This window comes from Dipodomys spectabilis, unplaced genomic scaffold, assembly GCF_019054845.1.
Source record: "Dipodomys spectabilis isolate Male_0828 unplaced genomic scaffold, ASM1905484v1 ptg000015l, whole genome shotgun sequence".
Taxonomy (NCBI): Eukaryota; Metazoa; Chordata; class Mammalia; order Rodentia; family Heteromyidae; genus Dipodomys; species Dipodomys spectabilis.
The window spans coordinates 8,812,584-8,835,823 of record NW_024870692.1 but is presented as its reverse complement, the minus strand read 5'-3'; the positions used below and the strand labels follow the sequence as shown (position 1 = coordinate 8,835,823).

The 23,240-nt window shown below is 38.7% G+C and overlaps 1 protein-coding gene and 1 long non-coding RNA gene across 2 annotated transcripts in view; one reads left to right on the top strand and one right to left on the bottom strand.

Moving 5' to 3' along the window:
* Positions 1–83: 83 nt before the first annotated feature.
* Mcmdc2 (minichromosome maintenance domain containing 2) overlaps positions 84–23,240 on the bottom strand; it is a 37,669-nt gene continuing 14,512 nt past the window's right edge. Inside the window, exons 9-14 of the mRNA XM_042666561.1 lie at positions 21,578–21,783; positions 15,700–15,866; positions 14,981–15,160; positions 11,179–11,321; positions 5,724–5,833; positions 84–1,382 (exon numbers count right to left, since the gene is read on the bottom strand). Coding sequence (XP_042522495.1) covers positions 1,216–1,382; positions 5,724–5,833; positions 11,179–11,321; positions 14,981–15,160; positions 15,700–15,866; positions 21,578–21,783 — 973 coding nt within the window. The 3' untranslated portion in view covers positions 84–1,215. The remainder of the gene's footprint in view (positions 1,383–5,723; positions 5,834–11,178; positions 11,322–14,980; positions 15,161–15,699; positions 15,867–21,577; positions 21,784–23,240) is intronic.
* Positions 1,231–9,594, top strand: LOC122096156. Its single transcript, XR_006145255.1, has 3 exons — positions 1,231–1,296; positions 4,905–4,963; positions 9,558–9,594. It is a non-coding gene; the product is annotated as an uncharacterized LOC122096156 (long non-coding RNA).

The following is a 23,240-nucleotide window of genomic DNA, read 5'->3' as shown; positions in this document are numbered from 1 at the left end:
GGTAGTTTATTGGGGATAAGAGTAAGGACTTTCCTGCCTGGGCTGGCTTTGAATCATGCTCCATGTATCTTGGCTTCCTGAATAGCTAGGTATAAAGGTATGAGTACCAGCACTCAGCTAGAGACTCTAGTTTTTATGAGATAGCACTATTTTACCATTATCCCAGGGAGCTAGAAAAGTAAAAGGATAGTGACAAGAAGGATTTCAACTCTAATTAGCAATTGAATTTTGATCCATACATGTTTTGTTAGAACAGCATTAAGGTTATACAGAGCCAGCTTTAGAATAAGCCTTGGTATAGTTGTACAATCCAGTACCAGTAGGTTCTTTATAATAGTGAATGTAGGGAGTATGTTCTGGTTTCTTTGAAGCATTTTTGAAACTGATACATTAATGAAGACTAGAAGCTAGGTTTTCTGGTACACTACTGTAGTCTAGCTAGTTGGGATAAGATTTGGAGGCAAGAAGATGACTTAAGCGAAGGAGTTCTACCCTCGGCAGCAGTAAGATCCCATCTATAACTGACTTTGCAAGTCGGTCTCTTGCCTTTTGGACTCTTGTAGCTACTTAGAATCAATCAACATGGGCAATTTCAAGGCTTCCCTGACTCCATTTAGGACTTAAACTATTTACATAAGCCAAAGTATAAAAGCATTTTAAGCTTCAGACTATGTAAATACAGTAACTTATCAATTTGGCAAGAAAGAGTATATAGGTAGTTTTATTGCCATCTTGTGACAACTAGGATTTTTCATTTTCACTGATAACTGGAATCACAAATTTTCTAAGTACTAGGGCTTGAACACAAATTCATGCTCTATCACTAGAGCTAAGGTACCAGTCCCTTTTTGCTGTGCCTGTGTATATAATCTCTTGGACTTTACTGACTCCTGAGTAGCTAGGATTACAGGCATGAGCCACCATTGCTTGACTTGCTCTGGTTTTTGAAATAGTCATACATTTTTTGCCCTGGATGCCCTGGAATTGCAGTCTTAATGTCAGCCTTTGTAGTAGCTAGAATTACAGTAGGAATGAGCCACTATACCCAGCTGAGATTATTTTTTAAGTTTGAATTGTGTGTATCCTTTTAGTTAATTTTGTACATTTTACACATCCAGATACTACTGTATATTATCTAAAACATTCAAAATCACTCTAGACTAAAAACTATCCATTGTTTATAATAGCAATGAAAAAGAGATTTTTTTTCTCTGCTTATTCATCACTAGAGAAAATAGCTGTCCCAGGTCCACATGTGGCAATGAACTGTTGGAGCTGTTGCTGGCATTGAGTGAGGTAGAGATCTCTTTTCTCTAAATACTCTTCATTATACAGTTCAAATGGGAATAATGCATTTGGAGCAACACAAAATACAGTGGCCCCTAAATGAAGAAAAAAAATAATGTGACAAATAATCTAAAATATTAATCATAAATCAGTTCCAACAAAGTAATGAAGTTTGCAAATTAAGTTTTATAATATTTCACCAATCACTAGTCTTTTTAAACACAAAATAATCTTAGTGAAATGTAAGAACAAATTACAAAGCTATCTCATTCTGTATACATTTTTTTTTCTTTAAAGTTAGGAAATGACACCTCTTACAGGGGTCAATCCCTCTGGATTCGTGTATTCTGGATTCTATCCCTTCTCACCTTTTTAAGGAATTTAATTTCCTTTCTCTCCATCTCTTTTTTTTTTGGGGGGTCCGGTCGTGGGGCCTGAACTCTGGGCTGGGTGCTGTCCCTCAGCTCTTCAGTTCAAGGCTAGCACTCTACCACTTGAGCCACAGTGCCACTTCCGGCTTTTTTCTTTTTGCTTATGCGGTGCTGAGGAATCAAACTCAGGGCCTTAGGCATGCAAGGCAAGCACTCTACCACTGAGCCACCTTCCCAGCCCCTCTCCATCTCTTTTTATAAATGCTGGGCCTGGGCCTTCCTGTGCCATCCAGGATAGTCTCAGACCATAAAGCACTCACCACCATGCCCAGCATTGCCGTCCTTCTGGAGTATAAAGTTTACTTCACATTACATGATTTAGAACCTCATGTTTTTAAAATTTAAATCCTTTCTGGACTACACATCCTTTACAAGCTAATGACTTAATTTTTTCTTCATCTTCATAGACATCTCAAGATAAGAGTCTCACAAGGACTTTTCTGATCTCAGCTAAATGAGTAGCTAGGATTATAGGTGTGAGCCACCAGTACCTGACTTACAACTTATTTTTTCTTTCAAACCTCTTCTCTCTCAGACTTGGAAAATTATACCTGGCCCATTGAGACCAAGGAGAGACCTGAAATTTTTCCTTAATTCCTCTCTCTCCTTCCACCAACTCTGTACCTACATCCAAACTTAATTTATATGCAAAATCTTTTGAATTTTGCATCCAAGATACAGATAATTCACCAATTTCTATATCTGCTACATCCACTTAGTCAAACCTTCCACTATTTGTGGGCTGTATTATGATATTAATTTTTCTTTCTACTCTTAACCTCCAACTCATTATTTATATTAACTACAGACAATGATAACTTCAAAAATATAATTGAAGGTGCCTATGACTCATGCCTGCAATCTTAGCTATTCAGGAGGCTGGGATATGAGGATGACAACTCAAAGCCAGCCCAGGCAAAAAGCCAAGAAATTCATTTCCAACAAAAAGCCAGAAGTGGAGGTATGGCTCAAGTGGTAGAGTGCCAGCCTTGAGCAGACAAGCCAAGTGAGAGTTAAGTTCAAGGCCCCAGTTCAAGCAAAAGTGCTAGCATCAAACACAGAAACCAAAAACAACATGCATATGTGTGTGTGGGCATGTCTGTGTATGCATCTACTTGTCACTGATTGAACATGGATACTGAATTCAAATAGTGATAATGAAGCCTGAGAACACACAGCACACGAATTTTAATGCAATAATCCTCAAATTATAATTAACCTGAAATCACCTTCATAGTTTAACATGTAAAAAGAGAACAAATTTTTTAGCACTCAAGATTCTATACAAATGTGTATTTGTACAAAGGATGCCTTATGTCAGTTTTATAAATCTACCCTAAAAACATCCCTTGATAGGGATAATTTCTCTATGTTCATAAAAAGGCTTAAAGAGCTCTTAATATTGGTTTAATTAAGACTTAAATATAAATCTTAACTGAAAATCATTGTGAAAACAAAAGTAAAGGGATAAAATAGTTCTCATGGTTTTTATTTCCCTCAAATACTTAAATGCTTCAAGAAGTCTTGACAAAACAGTCACTAAGAAAAAATAATCTGTCCTATACTTCCACATGACTCATTAATAATTTAAAATCATAGGGTTTTTTTGTTTTGTTTTGTTTTGTTTTTTGTCAATATGGGGCTTTAGTTCAAGGACTGAACATTGTCCCTGAGCACTTTTTGCTCAAGGCTAGCACTCTATCACTTTGAGCCATAGCATCACTTCCAGTTTTCTGGTGGTTAATTGGAGGTAAGAGTCTCAGGGAATTTCCTGCCAGGGCTGGCTTTGAACCACAACCCTCAGATCTCAGCCTCCTGAGTAGCTAGGATTACAGGCATGAGCCACCAGGGCCTGGCTTAAAATGACAGCTGTTTTTTGGGGGTTTTTTTTGGGTCTGGTCGTGGGGCCTGAACTCTGGGCCTGGGCGCTGTCCCTCAGCTCTTCAGCTCAAGGCTAGCACTCTACCACTTGAGCCACAGCACCACTTCCGGCTTTTATTCTTTTTGCTTATGTGGTATTGAGGAATCGAACCCAGGGCCTCATGCATGCAAGGCAAGCGCTCTACCACTGAGCCACCTTCCCAGCCCCTAAAATGACAGGTGTTTTTTTTTTTTTTTGTCGGTCATGGGGCTTGAACTCTGGGCCTGGGCGCTGTCCCTCAGCTCTTCAGCTCAAGGCGAGCGCTCTACCACTTGAGCTACAGTGCCACTTCCGGTTTTCTGGTGGTTTATTGGAGATAGGAGTCTCACGGTTTCTCTTGCCCGGGCTGGCTTTGAACCGAGATCCTCAGATCTCAGCCTCTTGAGTAGCTAGGATTACAGGTGTGAGCCACCAGCGCCCGGCTAAAATGACAGTTTTTAAGGACATGTTTTTGTCTTATTATTGAACCCTGATGTGTCTTAATAATTGGTATTATGTAAAAATTGACAGCATTTTCCTTTATTTAAAATAATCTTAGGAAAGACTTGGAAAAAATTATATTAAGTGAAGTAAGCCAGGACCAAAAAAACATAGGTCCCATGGTTTCCCTTATTTGCAATAACTAGTATGTCTGAGTCAAGCAGAAGAGGTCAGATAAGTTGATGTTAGGGAAATGAATCTTAAGATATGTATTCAAATGTTTTTTTTCTTTCATGCGATTGTTTCTAACACATAAGATTATTTCTTTGTTGCTTTGTATGTCCCTCCCCCACTGTATAACCCCTGCTTTCACTATATTTGATGTTTGTATAATTTGTGGAGGCGAAGGGAAAAAACAAATCGTTTAAATAGGGATACAGGTGGACCCATTGCAACAATGAGATGTACAAGTCGTTATGTCGAAAACGAACTTTACAACTTTGGTGGGGGGGAGAGGGGGAGGAGGACTGGGTGGGAGGGCAGAGGGAGGATGGGAAGGGATGGGAAGGGGAAACAAAGGAGGAGGCTGCAATGCTTGATAAGAAATGTACTTATTATCTTGTCCATGTAATTGTAATCCCTCTCTACAGTATTTTCACAATAAAAAAAATCTTAGATATGGTTAACTATGTCTTAAATATAGAATCAAATATGTATTAAACATAGAATTAAAAAGTAAAGATAAAGCAAATTAAAATAAAAATATTTATCTTCCTAATCTTTATTTGATATTGGTAAATAAAGCTAATTTTCTTTTCCTTCCCTATTTATTTACTTTGATATAGGGGTATTGTTATGGACCCAGGATTACTAAACCTTGAGAATGTCCGACTAAGCCTCCTAGGTAATGGGATTATGGGCATATACAACCTACCAGGACTGGCACTATGAATGCTATTTTTTTTTGGGGGGGGGGGGGTCCGGTCGTGGGGCTGAACTCTGGGCCTGGGTGCTGTCCCTCAGCTCTTCAGCTCAAGGCTAGCACTCTGCCACTTGAGCCACAGTGCCACTTCTGGCTTTTTTCTTTTTGCTTATATGGTGCTGAGGAATCGAACCCAGGGCCTCATGCATGCAAGGCAAGTGCTCTACCATTGAGCCACCTTCCCAGCCCTATGAATGCTATTTTTAAGTGAAAGTTCTTTTTTTCCTCATGATATTTTTTGTTTTGTTTTGTTGGTCATGCATGGGCTTGAACTCTGGGCTTGGGCGCTGTCCCTGAGCTCTTAAGTTCAAGGCTAATGCTCTACCACTTGAAACACAGTGCCACTTCTGGTTTTCTGGTGGTTGGTTAGTTGGAGATTCGAGTCTCACAGACATGCCTGAACCAGGATCCTCTGATCTCAGCCTCCTGAGTAGCTAGGATTACAAGCGTGAGCCACCAGCGCCTAGCTTCCTCATGATATTTTAAACAACACAAAAGTTTAATTATAAAAATAATTATACATATTAAGGAGCTTGATATCAGATGATATTACCTATGAACAATCAGTAAATGGCCAAATCAAGCAAGTCTTACCTGAGATAATTTAAAATAAGTAATAATTTAAGGATATTTAAGTTCAATTAAAATTATTTGTCGGGACCAGTATTAACTTAATACATACCATATTTCAATGTGAGAGATGTTTCAAATAATAAGGCTGCAATTAGTACATCTTCTTTGAGTACTTTATTCCTTACGCTTAGTCGAGCATGAGCTTCAGATAAGGAAACTCTAAAAAAGAATTGATGCCAATAAAAATATATTGCCATAAAATAACATATTTTGGCATGAACAAATTAAGACATAAGTGAACATTAAGCACACATTAAAGATCAACATGTTCTTCCTCCTTTGAAACACTATTTTTTTCGTACCAACTTAGGTTATTCTAGGACAGGCAAGTATACTGTACAGACTTATGAGTGGTTTCTATCCTGGCTTCTATTTAGCATTCCACACTCTCTTCCACCAAGTTCTATCCAAATAAATACATAACTTGGGAAATAAGCCTAACTCAATATCTTTTATAAACCCTTTATGTTTCTACCAGTTCTTTTTTTTTTTTGGTTGGTCATGGGGCTTGAACTCTGGGCCTGGGCGCTGTCCCTCAGTTCTTCAGCTCAAGGCAAGCACTCTACCACGTGAGCAACAGTGCCACTTCCAGTTTTCTGAGTGGTTTACTGGAAATAAGAGTCTCATGGAGTTTTCTGCCTGGGCTGGCTTTGAACCATGATCTTCAGATCTCAGCCTCCTGAGTAGCTAGGATTACAGGCATGAGACACCAGCGCCCGGCTTCACCAGTTCTTTATCTGTCCAAAGTCCTAGTTATTGTAAGGGATCTTAGAGTTAAAAGTTCCAATTCCTATCAGATAAGTGAATTTCTTCTTCTACATAGTTCTAGCCTACTTAACTCTCAAGTCTCTTTTGAACCCCTCCTAGCATTCACTGCTTTACAAAGTAATTGATTCTCTCTCATATTCTCTATCTTTTTGGTCCAGGGCTAGAACTCAGAGCCTCTGACTCTTTCTTAGCTTTTTCTACTCACAACTGACTTGCACTCTACCACTTCAGCCACATCTCCAGTCCATCTTTTTTTTTTTTGTGAGGAGGGGGGATCTGGTCGTGGGGCCTGAACTCTGGGCCTGGGCACTGTCCCTCAGCTCTTCAGCTCAAGGCATCTTTTTTTTTTTTTTTTTTTTTTTAAGTCTAACTATCAGTTAACTGTATTGTCTAACTATATCAGTGACATCCCACTCCATGCACATGCCCACATACAAGCATAACTTCATTACCATTCATTGCCTGGAAAACTATCCTTTTAAAGTCATAGGGACAAAGCATATATGCAGTCCCTATGTTTTGTTGGTTAGTTTTCTGGGTTGGTTGGTTACATCAGTTGGTCACATCAGTTAAATTTAGTCTTTTTCAGAAATAATACAGTTTGCATCCCTGGATACTAAGTCCTAGCTAAAGAAGCTGAACCAGAAATTCAAGTAAATCCCTTTGGAGGCAAGCAAGACCCTCTCCTCCCAGGAGCTTGAGTTCTAAGAACTGGGTGAAGAACTCAGTGTTCCCACTCCCCTGCAACAAGAATCCTTTCCCAGAGACTAGGGGCATACCCCTCTGCTTTCCTTCCTTATCCAGTGTCCCTGTACCACTATAAGCTGTGGAGCCCACTGAGATAAGCCTGGTTGGTTTCAGTTTTGCACAGACATATTGAATATGATATAATCAGAGGTTCCGGCCTATTCAGAGTAGGAAAGACAGGAAGGAGTGAGAGCAGGCAGTTGCTAATCTAATTTCTCAAGAGGAAAAAAAAAGAAAAGTGGGTGGGAGTTGAAGGATTTTACGTTTACAGAGAAATGTTTTTCTGTGTTTAAACTTCAACTAGACCTGTCCAGTGGCTTCAAACCACAATCTTTGAATCTCAGCTTTCTAAGTAGCGAGGATTATAGGTGCGAGCCACTGAGGCCCAGACAATCTATCCCTTTATTTCTTGTTAGCTTTTTTGTTTTTGTGTTTTTAAACGTAATTTTATTATTATTATTAAGAAGGTATTATACAGAGGGGATACCATTTCATAAGTCAGGTAATAAGTACATTTCTTTTTTGGACAATGTTACCCCTTCAATTTATTCAAAAAATTAATGTTTTAATAACTGAAATATCTCTTCAGCTTTTTTTTGAAGCAAATGTGGTATACTTGAATGAATGCTGTTCTTGAGATGCAGAAAACAGACAGCCTTTAGAATTTAATTAGCTGTAATTTTATAAAATTTGATTTCTGAGGATTTTTTTGGGGGGGTTCTGGTCTTGGGCCTGAACTCTGGGCCTGGGTGCTGTCCCTCAGCTCTTCAGCTCAAGGCTAGTGCTCTGCCACTTGAGCCACAGCGCCACTTCCGGCTTTTTTCTTTTTGCTTATGTGGTGCTGAGGAATTGAATCCAGGGCCTCATGTATGCAAGGCAAGCGCTCTACCGCTGAGCCACCTTCCCAGCCCCTTCTGAGGATTTTTTAAAACTCTTATAAAATGGGGATGCTAAATAAAAGCACTTGAAAGTTTATAACTTACAAAGGTTACATAAATCTAAAGTAGCAAATCGCCACCCACTTTGGCTACAGAAAAAGAATACCTCTTGGATGTGATAGCTCTTTAAATACTGAAGTAACTTTTATAGTGGCCCTTTATTTTCTTTCCTCCAAGCTAAACATTCCTAATACTTTTAAATAGCAGGAAAGTAGATATCCCTTAATTCAGTATGCTTGTCTAGCATAGGAGAGGTCATGGTTCATCACTAGCACCATATACAACAAAAACGTAATATGCCATGAAACATAACTGTCAGTCCTTCACCATCCTGGCTACTCTTCTTGTGTCCAAAATAGTTTAATCCTCCTTTTCAGCTCAGTACTAAGGTTTGATCTGAGACCACAGTGGAAGCCAAGAATAAATAGTATTTCCTAACTCTTGATATGTATTCTGTTACTACATCCCAAATCCCTGTGTTATAACAGCTGTATTACATTGTTTACTCATATTAAATATAGACAGAATGAAATCTGAAGTTCTTTTCACATCTTTGGATATTAGGCTTTATTTAGACTAGGGAGTTTTTTGTTGTTGTTGTTGTTTTTTGTTTTTTGGCCAGCTATGGTGCTTGAACTCTGGGCCTGGGCACTGTCTCTCAGTTCTTCAGCTCAAGGCTAGTGGCTCTACCACTTGAGCCACAGCGCCACCTCCGATTTTTTCTGCTTGTGTGGTGCTGAGGAATTGAGCCCATGGCCTCATGCATGGAAGGCAAGCACTCTACCACTGAGCCATCTTCCCAGCCCCTAATGGAGGCTTTTACATTTATCATATTGACTTTATTCTTGCTAGATTAAGATCATAATTCAAGCCAGGCACTGGTGGTTCATACCTGAAATCCCAGCTACTCAGGAGAATGGGATATGAGAATCAAGGTTCAACATCAGACTGGGTAAAAGTTCCCATGAGACTCTTGTCTCTCCAATTAGCAAGCAAAAAGCCAGAAGTGTAGGTATGGCTCAAGAGGTAGAGTGCTAGCCTTCAGTGAAAAATGCTAAGGGACAGAGTCCAGGCCCTGGGTTCAAGCCCTAGTACAGTCACCAAAAAAAAAAAATCCATAATTCAGGTCTGTGAAAGTCCCAACCCATGGTGCCTAATTATGCTTTACAATATCAGGTCTGTCATATTCTCATCTAAGCTCCTAAAAATGTAGCCCAGAACAGAGCATGTACCGAGTTTTTCACACAAAGAGAAGAGAGCAACAATATTCAGTTCTACTTTTCCAGCAAAAATGGCCTTATGAAGGTCCTGTTTAGAGATAGAGTCAAAAATTAAAGTTTCAAATGTTTCTGGTAGTATTTTATTTACTGTGCTATTTTATAAAATCTATCTCCACTCCTCACTATTTATTTTTTATTTTTATTTTTTAGGTCTGGTCGTGGGCCTGAACTCTGGGCCTGGGAGCTGTCCCTCAACTCTTCAGCTCAAGGCTAGCTCTACCATGTGAGCCATAGCGCCATTTCCAGCTTTTTTTTTTCTGCTTAAGTGGTGCTGAGGAATCGAACCCAGGGCCTCATGCATGCAAGGCAAGCACTCTACCACTGAGCCACCTTCCCAGCCCCCACTATTTATTAATATATGTGAAAACATAGTTACATTAAAACAGCTCTATTAAATTAGGATAAACATAGTCATATGTGAACTAATGCTTTATAGGTTTTTTGTTTGTTTGTTTGTTTGTCAGTCATGGGAGCTGAACTCTGGGCCTGGGCACTGTCCCTTAGCTCTTCAGCTCAAGGTTAGCTCCCTACCATTTGAGCTGCAGCACCACTTCCAGCTTTTTTCTGCTTATGTGATGTTGAGGAATCGAACCCAGGGCCTCATGCATGTGAGACAAGCACTCTACCACTGAGCCAACTTCCCAGCCTATATAGGTTTAAATACAAAAAAATTTACTACAGTTAAACATGAGAGAGCAGGACTTTTGAAATTTTAAGGCAGTAAAATCTGATTTGAGCATTTTAAATTTTGCTTAGGAAATAGAAAACATAAAGTTCTGTTTATCAACATTCATTGAAAAGTTGATTTTTACCTTATCTTTTTTACCTTATTTTATCTTTTGCATTTGAAGATATATAGGTAGGTGATTGGGGATATACCACTTCCTGTCTCCTCCACTGAGTTGCTAATAATATAAGATCCCTGTAGCTATCCTGTTTTTATAGTGGCAAGTCCCTCATCCCAGGACAAGATGGCTGCTCCCACACTGGTTTTACTATCTACCTTCATTTTGTAGGAAGCCAGACAGTTTGCCTGAAGTAGAGAAACCGTCTTAGGGAGTAGAAGAAAAGCAAGAGAAAGGAAAGAAAGAAAGAAAGAAAGAAAGAAAGAAAGAAAGAAAGAAAGAAAGAAAGAAAGAAAGAAAGAAAGAAAGAAAGAAAGAAAGAAGGAAAGAAAGGAAAGAAAGGAAAGGAGAAAGGAAGGAAGGAAGGAAAACCCTTTCATCCCTTTCCAACCCAAGGCATAGGATGCAGGGGAGACATGTTTGCCTGTGTCCAAGTAGACCACTCTTCCCTCCCCCTGGCTTGGTTTGTTGTTGTTGTTGTTTTGTGTGTGTTTTGTTTGTTTTGCTTTTTTGTTTTTGAACAGCTTTATTGAGCTATAATTGAGACCCTTAAAGTGCACGTTCTTGAAGTAAAATGCAAGGAATATTACATTTAAGGAATTTCTCTGAGTTCAACTGAAAAAATGCTTGAAATATAAATGGCCATGCTTAGAAAAAGCAATCATTTGCATTTGAAGTCTGTATTTTTTCTCAGGCACATCTCATACAGGGATGCCATTAAAATTATTTTAGTAAAAATAATTATTAGAGGTATCAATGATGTAAATAATAACAAAATAATTGTAAAACCACCTTAAATTCTTTTGGAACAAGGTAAATTATAAACCAACCTATCTGCAATCAAAGAAATAATAAAACAGAGGAAATAGAAAAGTTAATCACATCATATAAAAGTAAATACTGGCCTTAAAATCTTGAATACCTACAAATATTTTAATGCAGATGCTGACAATTTTGATCCATATATAGAGTCTGTTCGGATTCTGCGACTTGATAGATAATATCCATGAATCATTCTTTCTGCCTCCAAGCTGAATTCTACATTCAAATTCTTTGCAAAAACCAGTAGCTAAATTAAAAATGTGAAAAAAAAATTAAAAAATTAAGTTTTATTGTGGAATCTATATAAAAAATCCTAAGAATACTGGTATCTTATTTTTAAAGTTTATGTATTTTATTAACTTCAAAAGTAAGTAAAAGCAAGGTGCTGGTGGCTCATGTCTATAATCCTAGCTATCCATGATCTGAGGATCATGGTAAAAAGCCAACCCAGGCTTTGAATTAACCAATTAACCACCAGAAAATCAGGAGTAGTACTGTGACTCAAAGTTGTAGAGCGCTAGTCTTGAAAAAGTTCAGAGACAGTGCTCAGGCCCTGAGTTCAAACCCCACGACTGGCAAAAAACAAAACAAAGCAAAACAAAAATCGGTAAGCCAGTGGCTCTTGCCTGCAATCCTAGTTACTCAGAAGGCTGAGCTCTGAGGATTGAGGTTGGAACCAAGCCAGGGTAGAAATTAAAAAGATTCCATCTCCAATTAATCGACAAAGAAGCTAGACTAAAGGTGTGACTCAATAGTAGAATGCTTGCCTAGCACACAATTAAGGCCTAGTTTGGTCATAGCATTGTAAAAAATAATATTAATGTTTACCAACAATAATTTTCTGTTGGTGCAGAAATGTTCTGTGTAATGCATTTTAAATTATTGTACTTTCAGTCTTTGAAGGAGAAAAAGCTAACTTGTTTTCTACTTTTTCAAGTAAAAAAAAAAGAAACAAAAGGAAAAATTAGCTATAAGGTTGCTATTAATTATAATTCTATTTTGACAGTGCTGGGGATGGAACCTGGGCTTTGCATATTCTAGGCAAGGGCCCTACTGCTGGACTACTTCTCCAACTCCATTTTTTGTACTTTAAACATTATCTTTTTTTTTTTTTCTCTTTAGACTTGCTTTGTAGCCTAGGCTGGTCTTGAATCTGAAATCTTCTGAACCTTCCTCTGCCTCCCAAGTTCTGGATTTATAGCATACAACACCACAGCCAGCACTAACCTTAAAAGACAAAATATATAAACATATCCTGGGTTATACTTGTCCTAGATTGAATAGGTTCTATCTTTATTTTCCTTAGATTCCATAATTCTCTCCTGGCCCTTCAAACTGGATAATAATACTATTAATATTACCAGTATCCCTCTCTAAGTTTCATCCTTTGGAAATGAGGATGTGTCCTCTATCACACTTCAGGAAAGGACTTATGCTAACAGCACTCTTGACATCTGGCATCCAGACCTGTGGACTGTCCATCATATAACCAACTGATTAAGGCAGAAGTGTGGCAAGGTTTTAGGTTTTACTCCATTTTGGTTCAGAATCCAGAAAACTCTGTATAACCAGCAGAAGCCAACAACTGGGCTTGTGTTACAGCTGAACTCCTCCCTCTGAGGTATTGATAGAAGGATACTTCAAATGTTGACAGTCTAAACTCTGCCTTCTCCACACCCCAGTCTACAACCAATTCCTTACACTCTTAGTTGTGTGGCAGTCAGAGATACCTTCCAAAGAAACTATTTTCACCATTTCACTTGTCTAGTAAATCTACAACTGTTTTCTACAGCTTTATAAATAAATTTAATTATTCTGCCTGAGCTTCAAGGCTTATCACAAATCTCTAAAGCCCTAAGACTCCAAAATACAATTTTTGCTTCAGTCTTCTCATAGTGATACATACACACTGATTTGCACTTCTATGTATTTGCTTCAACTATTATTTCTGTATAGAAAATCCTGCCATCTAAATTTTACTTCTTCTGGGGCTGGGAAGGTGACTCAGTGGTAGAGCACTTGCCTTGCATGCTCGAGGCCCTGGGTTCGTTTCCTCAGCACCACATAAGCAAAAAGAAAAAAGCCGGAAGTGGTGCTGTGGCTCAAGTGGTAGAGCGCTAGACTTGAGCTGAAGAGCTGAGGGACAGTGCCCAGGCCCAGAGTTCAAGCCCCATGACCGGACCCCCCCAAAAAAAATAAATAAATAAATTTTACTTCTTCTTATGGCCCAACTGAAGTCCCATCTCCTTTTCGAAATCTCAACTTTTGCATTTTACATCAATACCTTTATTTCTAAATTTCCCAATTACTTAATAGACAGCACACTTTCCTTAGCACTTAAGTTGATCCTTTTTTTTTGGGTCCGGTCGTGGGGCCTGAACTCTGGGCCTGGGCACTGTCCCTCAGCTCCTCAGCTCAAGGCTAGCACTCTACCACTTGAGCCACAGCGCCACTTCCGGCTTTTTTCTTATGTGGTGCTGAGGTTCGTCGAACCCAGGGCCTTGAGCATGCAAGGCAAGTGCTCTACCACTGAGCCACCTTCCCAGCCCCTTAAGTTGATTCTTAACTGTTTCATGCATCTTATTTTTATCTCATTTAAAAGGTAAACTTTTTTGCCAGTCCTGGGGCTTGAGCTTTGGACCTAGACCTTCTCTTGCTCAAGGCTAGCACTCTACCACTTGAACCACAGCAACACTTCCAGCTTTTTTTGTTTATGTAGAATTGAGGAATTGAACCCAGGGCTTCATGCATACCAGGCAAGCACTTTACCACTAAGCCACATTCCAAGCCCTAAAAGGTAAATTATTTAAAGAATAAATTTACATTTCTGTGAGAATAGGAAAGACTAGAAATAGGATTATAAATGCAAAGTATTTAGTAAATGCCCAACTAATTAATAAACACATAGCTTTTTGGCTTTTCTTTTGTGCTAGGGTTTGAACTCCAGGTCTCACCCTCCCATTTGAACGACAGCTTAGCTTTTTGCTGGCTTATTGGAAATAGGAGTCTCAGGGATTTGTCTGCTTGAGCTGGCTTAAGTTCTCAACCTCCTGAGCATCTAGTATTAGTGTAAGCCACTGGTACCTGACATACATAGAGTTTTGAAGAAAAATATGGGAAAATTTTTTTCTGGATCATTAGTTTGTCTCTATTCAGTACTCTTAATACGTAGAGGCTAACTACTCTTTTCTTATATACTAAAACAGAAAAATAAAACTTACAATAATGAAAGATTCATTTCTGTAATATCCCTAATGTATTTTTAAACTTTTATTTATTCTTACAAGGAAGAAAGGTATGAGGGGAAAATTTAGTAGCTATAGACTAATTTCTCCATATCCCCTGCTTTTTATTTATCCTACCTGGATAGTTTACTATGAACAGATTCCTGAATAAAGGGCTTCAACTGAAACTTCTGTGTGCCAGTTTAATAGCTATGATAATCATTACTAAATCTAAGCCATCTGTTCTTTGGGTTTCTGAACATGGCACACATATTCTCATAATATCAAAATATTAAAATGGATTATCAAGGTATACTAAATATTCTTGAGAATTAGAACTCTAAAGGTATTCACATAATAGAAATCCTTTTGAATAATCTTAAAATGAAAATTAATGCGTATTCATACAGCCTGTCATAATTTTCTACAGAAATATTCTATTTCAGTTTTCTTTTCATAGAGCTTCTTTAAGCTATGCAATTTAGACAAAAAATAAACAACATATTAGTATCACATTCCCTACACAATTGTTTATGTAATTATAATCTTAAATAATTCCTATGCAATGTCTCTAATGTATTTAAAATGGGAAATTGGAATAAAAGAATATTCAAAGAGATTTCTATTTAAACTGGAAAACTTTAACAAAGGCTTTCTGGATAGCCACTTTGTCAACCTTTACCTTTTCAAAATCTTCAGTTGTGAACTGTTTAGAAGCTAAATAAAGTAGTCCTTCAGGATCAATAGCTTTCTTTAAAGCATGTTGCACAGAAGGAAGAAGTTGGTGACAAGGAGATGATTCATTGCAGTTTATCAATAATCCAAATGCGTCTACAAGGTTAGTTGGAATCAAACTGCAATCCTATTTCAAACCAAAAAGTAAGTTAAACAGTAAGTTCTGGAATTTTCCCAATTTGGAAGTTTCTAATTACAATATCTGAATAACTACAAATTAATCACTACATATAATTTGTTATTTATATTGTTTACAATATCTGAATAGCCTGGTAACTTGTGGAGAGCAATATAATTTACTAAAGACACTTCATCTCCCTATTCTACTGAAGAGACACCTGATTTGCATGACTAAAGGAATTACTAAAATTTTAGAGCACTTGCTTAGCATTTTTGGGGCCTTGGGTGTGAACTTTAGTACCACAAAAAAACCTCAAAATAAAATAAAACACAAAAACAAACATTTTCAGCAATTGGGTTGTTATTTAGTTGTAGCAAGTAGTAGGGCACTTCCAGCAAGTCAAGTCCCTAAGTTCAAACCTCAGTTCTGCAAGTAAAAAGAAAGTAGATAGAAGGGAGAAAGAAAAAGAAGAAATAAAAATCATTAAAATCTGTGATGAAATTCCCTACACAAAAGTCTAACAATAAAATAAATATATGCCTTACCATTTGACCAATTAGAGTGTTGGGTTTCTGTGCATTTCTCCTGGAAGATGAATCCATATCAACAAAAGACCAAAAACTGCACTGAACTGGAAAAGTCATTTGCTGATCAGCATCATCCCCAAACTTCTTTCCTGGAATGTATACTGTAATACTTCTGTTCTCTAGAACTAAGACAGAAGACATTTGTTTATTATTTTTTAATTTTGGCCTAGATGTCTACAAACTAATAACAAAATTTTATGTTGACATAAATGTTTACTACACTTCAGTTAGTGAAGACACAAATAAATTTAATACTTTATGAAAAACTTTCATTAGACCATCTGCATTAAAAAGAACAAAGACAAGAAAAATATTAAATGTTTCTACATCTCTTGACTTTATGAAAGCCACCACCAGGTGAAAGCATGCGCTGGAATTGTTGTTAGGCATCTGGGTGGAAATGACAGAGGATGAAGAGATTGGCCATATGCAGACTTATAAGAGAGGATGCAATCAATACTTTTTTTTTTTTTTTTTGCCAGTCTTGGGCTTGAACTCAGGGCCTGGGCACTGTGCCTGAGCTTCTTTTTTCTCAAAGCTAGCACTCTTCCACTTAAGCCACAGTGCCACTTCTAGCTTTTTCTGTTTATGTGGTACTGGGAATTGAACCCAGGGCTTCATGCATGTTGGCAAGCACTCTACCACTGAGCCACATTCCTAGCCTGATACTCTTTTCTATATATAAAATTGCATACAATGACGTCAAATTCAACACACTCAAAACTAGAGTCACCAAAGTCCATTCCCCATAGCTCTGCTTGTTGTTCATAATTGGTGGCATACTATCCACTTGCATTAGAATTGGAAACATCTTATTCTCCTTTCTAGCCTTCTGTCATCCTCTTTTGGGTCTTGAATGAAGGTCCTCACTCCCTTGCCTGGACTTTTTGCTCTAGGCTGGCACTCTATCACTTAAGCCACACCACTACTACTGGCTTTTTGCTGATTACTGGACTCACTGGAGAGAATATCTCCAGGATTTGTCTGCCCAAGCTGGATTCAAACCTTGATCTTTAGATCTTAGCCTCCTGAGTAGACAGAATTACAGGTATGAGCCACCAGTGCCCCACTTTGTCTTCCTTCATTCTTTATAGCCGTTCAATCTAGAGATTTAACTCTATTCTTAGGATTCTATTTCCCAAATAGTTTTCAAATTGACCATTTTTTTCCCATTCATGATGATAGTCTCTTGTGTCTATGTGTGTAAGTCAAAAAAATATCTGTCCAGGTGCCGGGGGCTCATGCCTGTAATCCTAGCTACTCAGGAGGCTGAGATCTGAGGATCATGGTTCAAAGCCCGTCTGGGTAAGAAAGTTTGTGAAACTCTTATCTCCAATAAACCACCAGAAAACCGGAAGTGGCGCTGTAGCTCCAGTGGTAGAGAGCTAGCCTTGAGCTGAAGAGCTGAGGGACAGCATTCAGGCCCAGAGTTCAAGCCCTATGACCGATAAAAAAAATAATTTAAAAAATCTGACATAAACAACTTATAGGAAGAAATTATTTATTTTGGCTCACAGTTTCAGAGTTTTCAGTCTTGTATGGTGGAGAGGATAGAATGAAGTAATGCAGTGTGTATCATGGTGGACAGGAAGCAGAGAGAGAATATCTGCCTGCACCTTTCTCTTTTTCTCCCTTTACTTTATCTGGGTCATACCCATAGAATGGTATTTCTTCCCATTTGGGGTATTTGGTACCATGCCATTTGGAGGAGGTTTTCCCTCTTACTCCTCTGGAAATGCCCCCACAGATACACCCAGAGGTGTGCTTTATCTCCTAGGTGCTTCTCAATCTAACCAAGTTGGGAAATCAAGGTTAACATCACACAGCCAGGCATTGTAAGTGAAAGTCTGTACCACACTACTAGGGAGGCAGAGGCAGAAGGATCAAAAGTTTGAAGAAAGCTTGGACAAAGTGATATCCTTACTAAAAAAAGAAAAATAAAAACAAAAGGCCTATCTATATGTGGTGCTAGGGTCAAATCCAGGGTCTCACACATGCTAGTTTAGCACACTCTCAACTGAGCTACATCCCCAGCCCTAACATTACATATATATTTGAAACTGTAGCTGGGTATGACTACTATGTCTGTAATCCTAGCTACTAGAGAGGCAGAGATGAGGGGATCATAGTGCAAGATCAGCCTAAGCATAAACGTTCATTAAACTCCATTTTATCCAATGGATGTGTATGGTAGTATGCCTCTGTCATCTTTAGTCACATAGAGAAGCACAAGTAAAAGGGCTCCAGGCCAGCTCAGCCTGGGAATAAAATAAAGCTAGACCTTATCTTGAACATAACATAGAAAAAGATGCTGGAGGTGTGGTTCAAGTGGAAGAGCACCTGCTTAGCTAGGCCCTTGAGTTTAATCCTTAGGACCACAAAAAAAAAAAGAAAGAAAAACAAAAAGAAAAAAAATGATGACAGATTTTATTTACTTTTCCACTGACAGTACTGGAGTTTGAACTCAGAGCCTCATACTTGCTAGTCAAGCACCATTATAACACTGCCAAGCCCTTTTTTGCTTTATTTTTCAGGTAGGGTCTCACTTTTTTGTTTGTTTTTTGGTCAGTTGTGGGTCTTGAACTCTGCACCTGGGTGCTGTCCCTCAACTCTTCTGCTCAAGGCAGGCACTTTACCACTTGAGCCACAGTGCCACTTCTGGTTTTCTGGAGATAGGAGTCTTACAGACTTTCCTGCCTGGGCTGGCTTTGAACTATGATCCTGAGATCTCAGCCTCCTGAGTAGCTAGGATTACAGGTGTGAGTTACCGGTGCCCAATTGGTTCTCACATTTTTGTCAGCACCTAGCTTTGAATTGGGGTACTCCTCCAAGATCACATAAGGGGGAAAAAACCCCAAACCAATAAACACACATGCTTAACATCATAAGTCATCAATAAGATAAATCCCATCAATAAAATAAAATATTACCACTTGAGATATAACCTAAACATTTTTGATTTAGTATATTTTTCAGGCAAAGTCTTGCTTTTGCTTGGGGATGGTTTCATGTATAACTGAATGTACAGAATGAACCACAATACACCCTTCCTTCCTCCCTCCCTCCCTCCCTTCTTCCTTCCTTCCTTTCTTCCTTCCTTCCTTCCTTCCTTCCTTCTTCCCAGTCCTGGGGCTTGAACTCAGGGCCTGGGCACTGTCTCTGAGCTTCTTTTGCTCAAGGCTAGCACTCTGCCACTTGAGCCAGAGCACCACTTGTGGCTTTTTCTGAGCATGTGATACTGAGGAATCAAACCCAGGGCTTCAGGTATGCCTGAAGCTACCTAAGCTACCTTCCCTGTCCACACCTTGCTTTTTTATTGTGACAGTCTCACTTGTTTTCCAGGCTTTGAATCCTCCTTATCTCTTCCTCATAAGTCGCTGAGATTACAGGTGTGTGCCACTGTACCTGGCTTCTATATTTTCTGTTAGCAGCTTTACAGTTTTAGTTTTCACTTTTTTTTTTTTTTGGTTGGCCGTGGGGCTTGAACTCTGGGCCTGGGCGCTGTCCCTCAGCTCTTCAGCTCAAGGCGAGCGCTCTACCACTTGAGCTACAGCGCCACTTCTGGTTTTCTGGTGGTTTATTGGAGATAGGAGTCTCAAGGTCTCTCCTGCCTGGGCTGGCTTTGAACCGTGATCCTCAGATCTCAGCCTCCTAAGTAGCTAGGATTACAGGCGTGAGCCACCAGCGCCCGGCTTAGTTTTAACTTTTATTTGTATAAGGCATCCCAAATTAATTATTGCATATAGTTATGATATGAATTAGTATGAATTATGAAATAAGCTTTTTCATATATATAGCCAGATGTTCCACCATCCCTTGTTGAAAAAACTCCTTTCACTTTGATGCCATTATAAACAAAATCAATTGACCATATATAGTGTTGTTCATTTCTGCATTTTCTTGTTTGTAATGTACTACATGCCCTGAGTTTTCTTGCATATTTATGATGGTATGCTAAGAAGGCATGGCACCCAGTGCTCTTTTTTTTTTTTTTTTGCCAGTTGGGCCTGAACTCTGGGCCTGGGCGCTGTCCCTCAGCTTTTCAGCTCAAGGCTAGCATTCTACCACTTGAGCCACAGTGCCACTTCTGGCTTTTTTTTCCTGCTTATGTGGTGCTGAGGAATTGAACCCAGGGCCTCATACATGCAAGGCACTCTACCACTGAGCCACCTTCCCAGCCATCCACTGCCCAATCAATAGTATAGCCATCCTTGTCCTTGTTAGTTTTAATTCTGGGCTAACTAGCATCAAACCTGAATAGTATCAAACCTAAACTAAGCAAAGACATTGTAACAAAGAATACAATAGCTCTAGTGAATAAAAATGCAAAAGTCTTCAACAAAATAATAACATACCAAACTCAATAAGGTATCTAGAAGTGGAGCAGTGGCTCAAGTAATAGAGCACTAGCCTTGAGCAAAAAAGCTAAGCGACATGCTCAGGCCCTGAGTTCAAGCCCCAGTACTGGTGCATGAATGTGTGTGTGTATGCGCGCGCGCACACACACACACACACACACACACACTCACACGCACAATCATGCACCCCAATCAAGTAAGGTTTATTCCAGGTATGCAATGCTAGTTCAACATTCAAAATCAGTTAATGCAAGCTAGCAGATCCATAGGCTAAAGGAGAAAAATTACATAGCAGAATAATAGATTCAGAAAAAAATCATTTGACAAAATCTAACATTCATCATAAAAGCTGTCATCAAACTAGGAATAAAAAAATCTTCCATATTTTTATATGGTCATGTATACATAGCTATTGCACTTTTGTGATCCTCTGCTAGGACTTTCCTAGACATATACTAAAAATGGTGAAACAAAGGACCAAGGGTGAACCAAGGGTGATAGAACTGAACTTTACAACTTGGGAGGAGAACCAGGGGAGAGAAAGTGGGAGGAAAATGAGGGTAGGGGTAACAATGTTCGACAATAAATGTACTCATTACCTTGCTTATGTAACTGTAACCTCTCTGTACATCACCTTTACAACAAAATTAAATAAGAAAAACTTCCACAATTTGATTTTTAAAAATCGACAAAAATGTATAATTAGCTTTAGTGGCTTTTGTTGTTGTTGTTGGCTGTGGAAGTGGGGCCTGAACTCTGGGCCTGGGCCCTGTCCCTCAGCTATTCAGCTCAGGGCTAGCGCTCTACCACTTGAGCCATAGCACCACTTCTGGCTTTTTCTGCTTAGGTGGTGCTGAAGAATCGAACCCAGGGCCTCATGCATGCAAGGCAAGCACTCTACCACTGAGCCACCTTCCCAGCCCTGAAGCTTTAGTGGTTTTGCTACTAAAATGAGGAACGTGCAAGGATATTCTCTCTCACTACTGCTCTTCAAATTGTGCTGAAAGCTAATTCAATAAGATCAGAAGAAGAAATAAACTTGGCCTAATACAGTTATGTACTAGCACAATGCACAGCAAATGCTGAAGTGGTGCATTTACACATTCAATTTCTGTTCTTATTTATACAACAGAGAAATGTTTGATATCATTTTCAACTCCTAAAATGTATACAATGTTCTCTCCTTTGGTGGGAGAAAAGTCTGAACACAGGTTGGGGTATAGCTTAGTGGAAAAGTACTTGCCTAGCAGATGCAATGTCCTGGGTTTGATCCCCAGTACCAGAGAAAGAAAGAAGGAAGGGAGGGAGGGAGAGAAAGGGGGAGGGAGTGAAGAGAGCTTGAACTTAAAGCATTTGCTAGGCAGATGCTCTACCAAATAACTCACACCTCCAGCCCTGTAAAACAGCCTTCACTTTTAAGTAACACTTCATACTGAGTTAAACACATGAAAAATAATTTGAAAAAAAATATTGTTTACCTGATTGAAGTTGTTCAAGTTTATCTTTTTTGTGAGACGCTATGTCTCCTATAAAGCAGATACCACCTTTAGCTAGCAAAGCACTGCCTGCTTGAATGCTAACTGCTCCAGTTCCATATTTATTTTTGGATAGAGTAGGAAAAATTTCAGTAGAGACAGGATGACGAATACCACGGGGAACAAGGTTTATGCTAAAATTCAAAAGTCTAGGGAGAAAATAAATTATTCATTATTACATTTTATTAGTTGATTTTCAGAAGTTATAATGTGTTAACTACTACACAATTAAACTACATCCAATATTATTGAGTATTATGAATTTTGTGCTAGGGATAAAGACATATATGAGTGCTGAGTGCTTGTGGCTCACATTTGTAATCCTAGCTACTCAGAGAGGCTGAGGTCTGAAGATTGTGGTTTGAATCCAGCTCAAGCAGGAAAGTCCATGAGACTCTTATCTTCAATTAACTAGCAAAAAGCTGGAAGTAGAACTGTGACTCAGATGGTAGAATACTAGCTTTGAGAAAAAAAGCTCAAGGACAGTGCCCAGCCTCTGAGTTCAAGCCCCAGGAGCAGCACAAAAAAAATTTAAGGAAAAAGAAACTTAGTCATTCATTTGGACAACTCATAGCCTAGAAAGACATAAAAAAACTAATATATAATGTGATAAGTACTAAACTAATATCTTGAGAATATTCAAAGAAAGTATTGTTTTTCCTGAATAGGTATCAGAGAAAGCTTAGAGAGATCACACTTGAACAGAGCCATTTCTATTTATGGATTACTTTATTTTTGCACACTCACAATTTTTGCATAGGCTTGCCAGTACTGCATCATGACTATTGATGCTGTTTCTGTATCATGGAAACTCTTGATACATCTTTTTGGTTTCTAATATCTTTGCTAATTGCCTCAAATTCTTCATTTCTCAAATTCAAATCTTTAAAAATACTCTTTTTCTTCTTCTTTTGGTATTAAAATATTGATTCTCAATGAATACAGTGAAAATATCATAGTGAAATTCCCCCTTTATATAACTAAAATAAGAAAATAAAGTTTAGGAAACATACTTTCAAATTCTGTTAGTGAAAGATTAGATTTGTATAATCTATAGCATTTAGCAAGACATTTGTATCAAGTGATGTTTTAATTTTAGCAAAACAGTATCTATTCACTTAAGTTAATATTAACATTTTAAATTAAAATTCATTCTGTGTGTGTGTGTGTGTGTGTGTGTGTGTGTGTGTGTGTGTGTGTGTGTGTGTGTGTGTGTGTGTGTGTGTGTGTGTGTGCTGGTGTCCTGGGGCTTGAAATCAAAGCCTGGACACTGTCCCAAAACTTTTCACTCAAGACTAGTGTTCTAGGGGCTGGGAAGTTGGCTCAGTGGTAGAGCACTTGCCTTGCATGCATGAGGCCCTGGGTTCAATTCCTCAGCACCACATAAGCAGGAAAAACAAAAAGCCGGAAGTGGCACTGTGGCTCAAGTGGTAGACTGTTAGCGTTGAGCTGAAGAGCTGAGGGACAGTGCCCAGGCCGAGTTTAAGCCCCACGACCGGACCAAAAAAAAAGACTAGTGTTCTACTACTTGAGCCACAACTCCACTTATTGCTTTTTTGGTTATTAATTCTCTCATGAACTTTCCTGTCAGGGCTGACTTTGAACC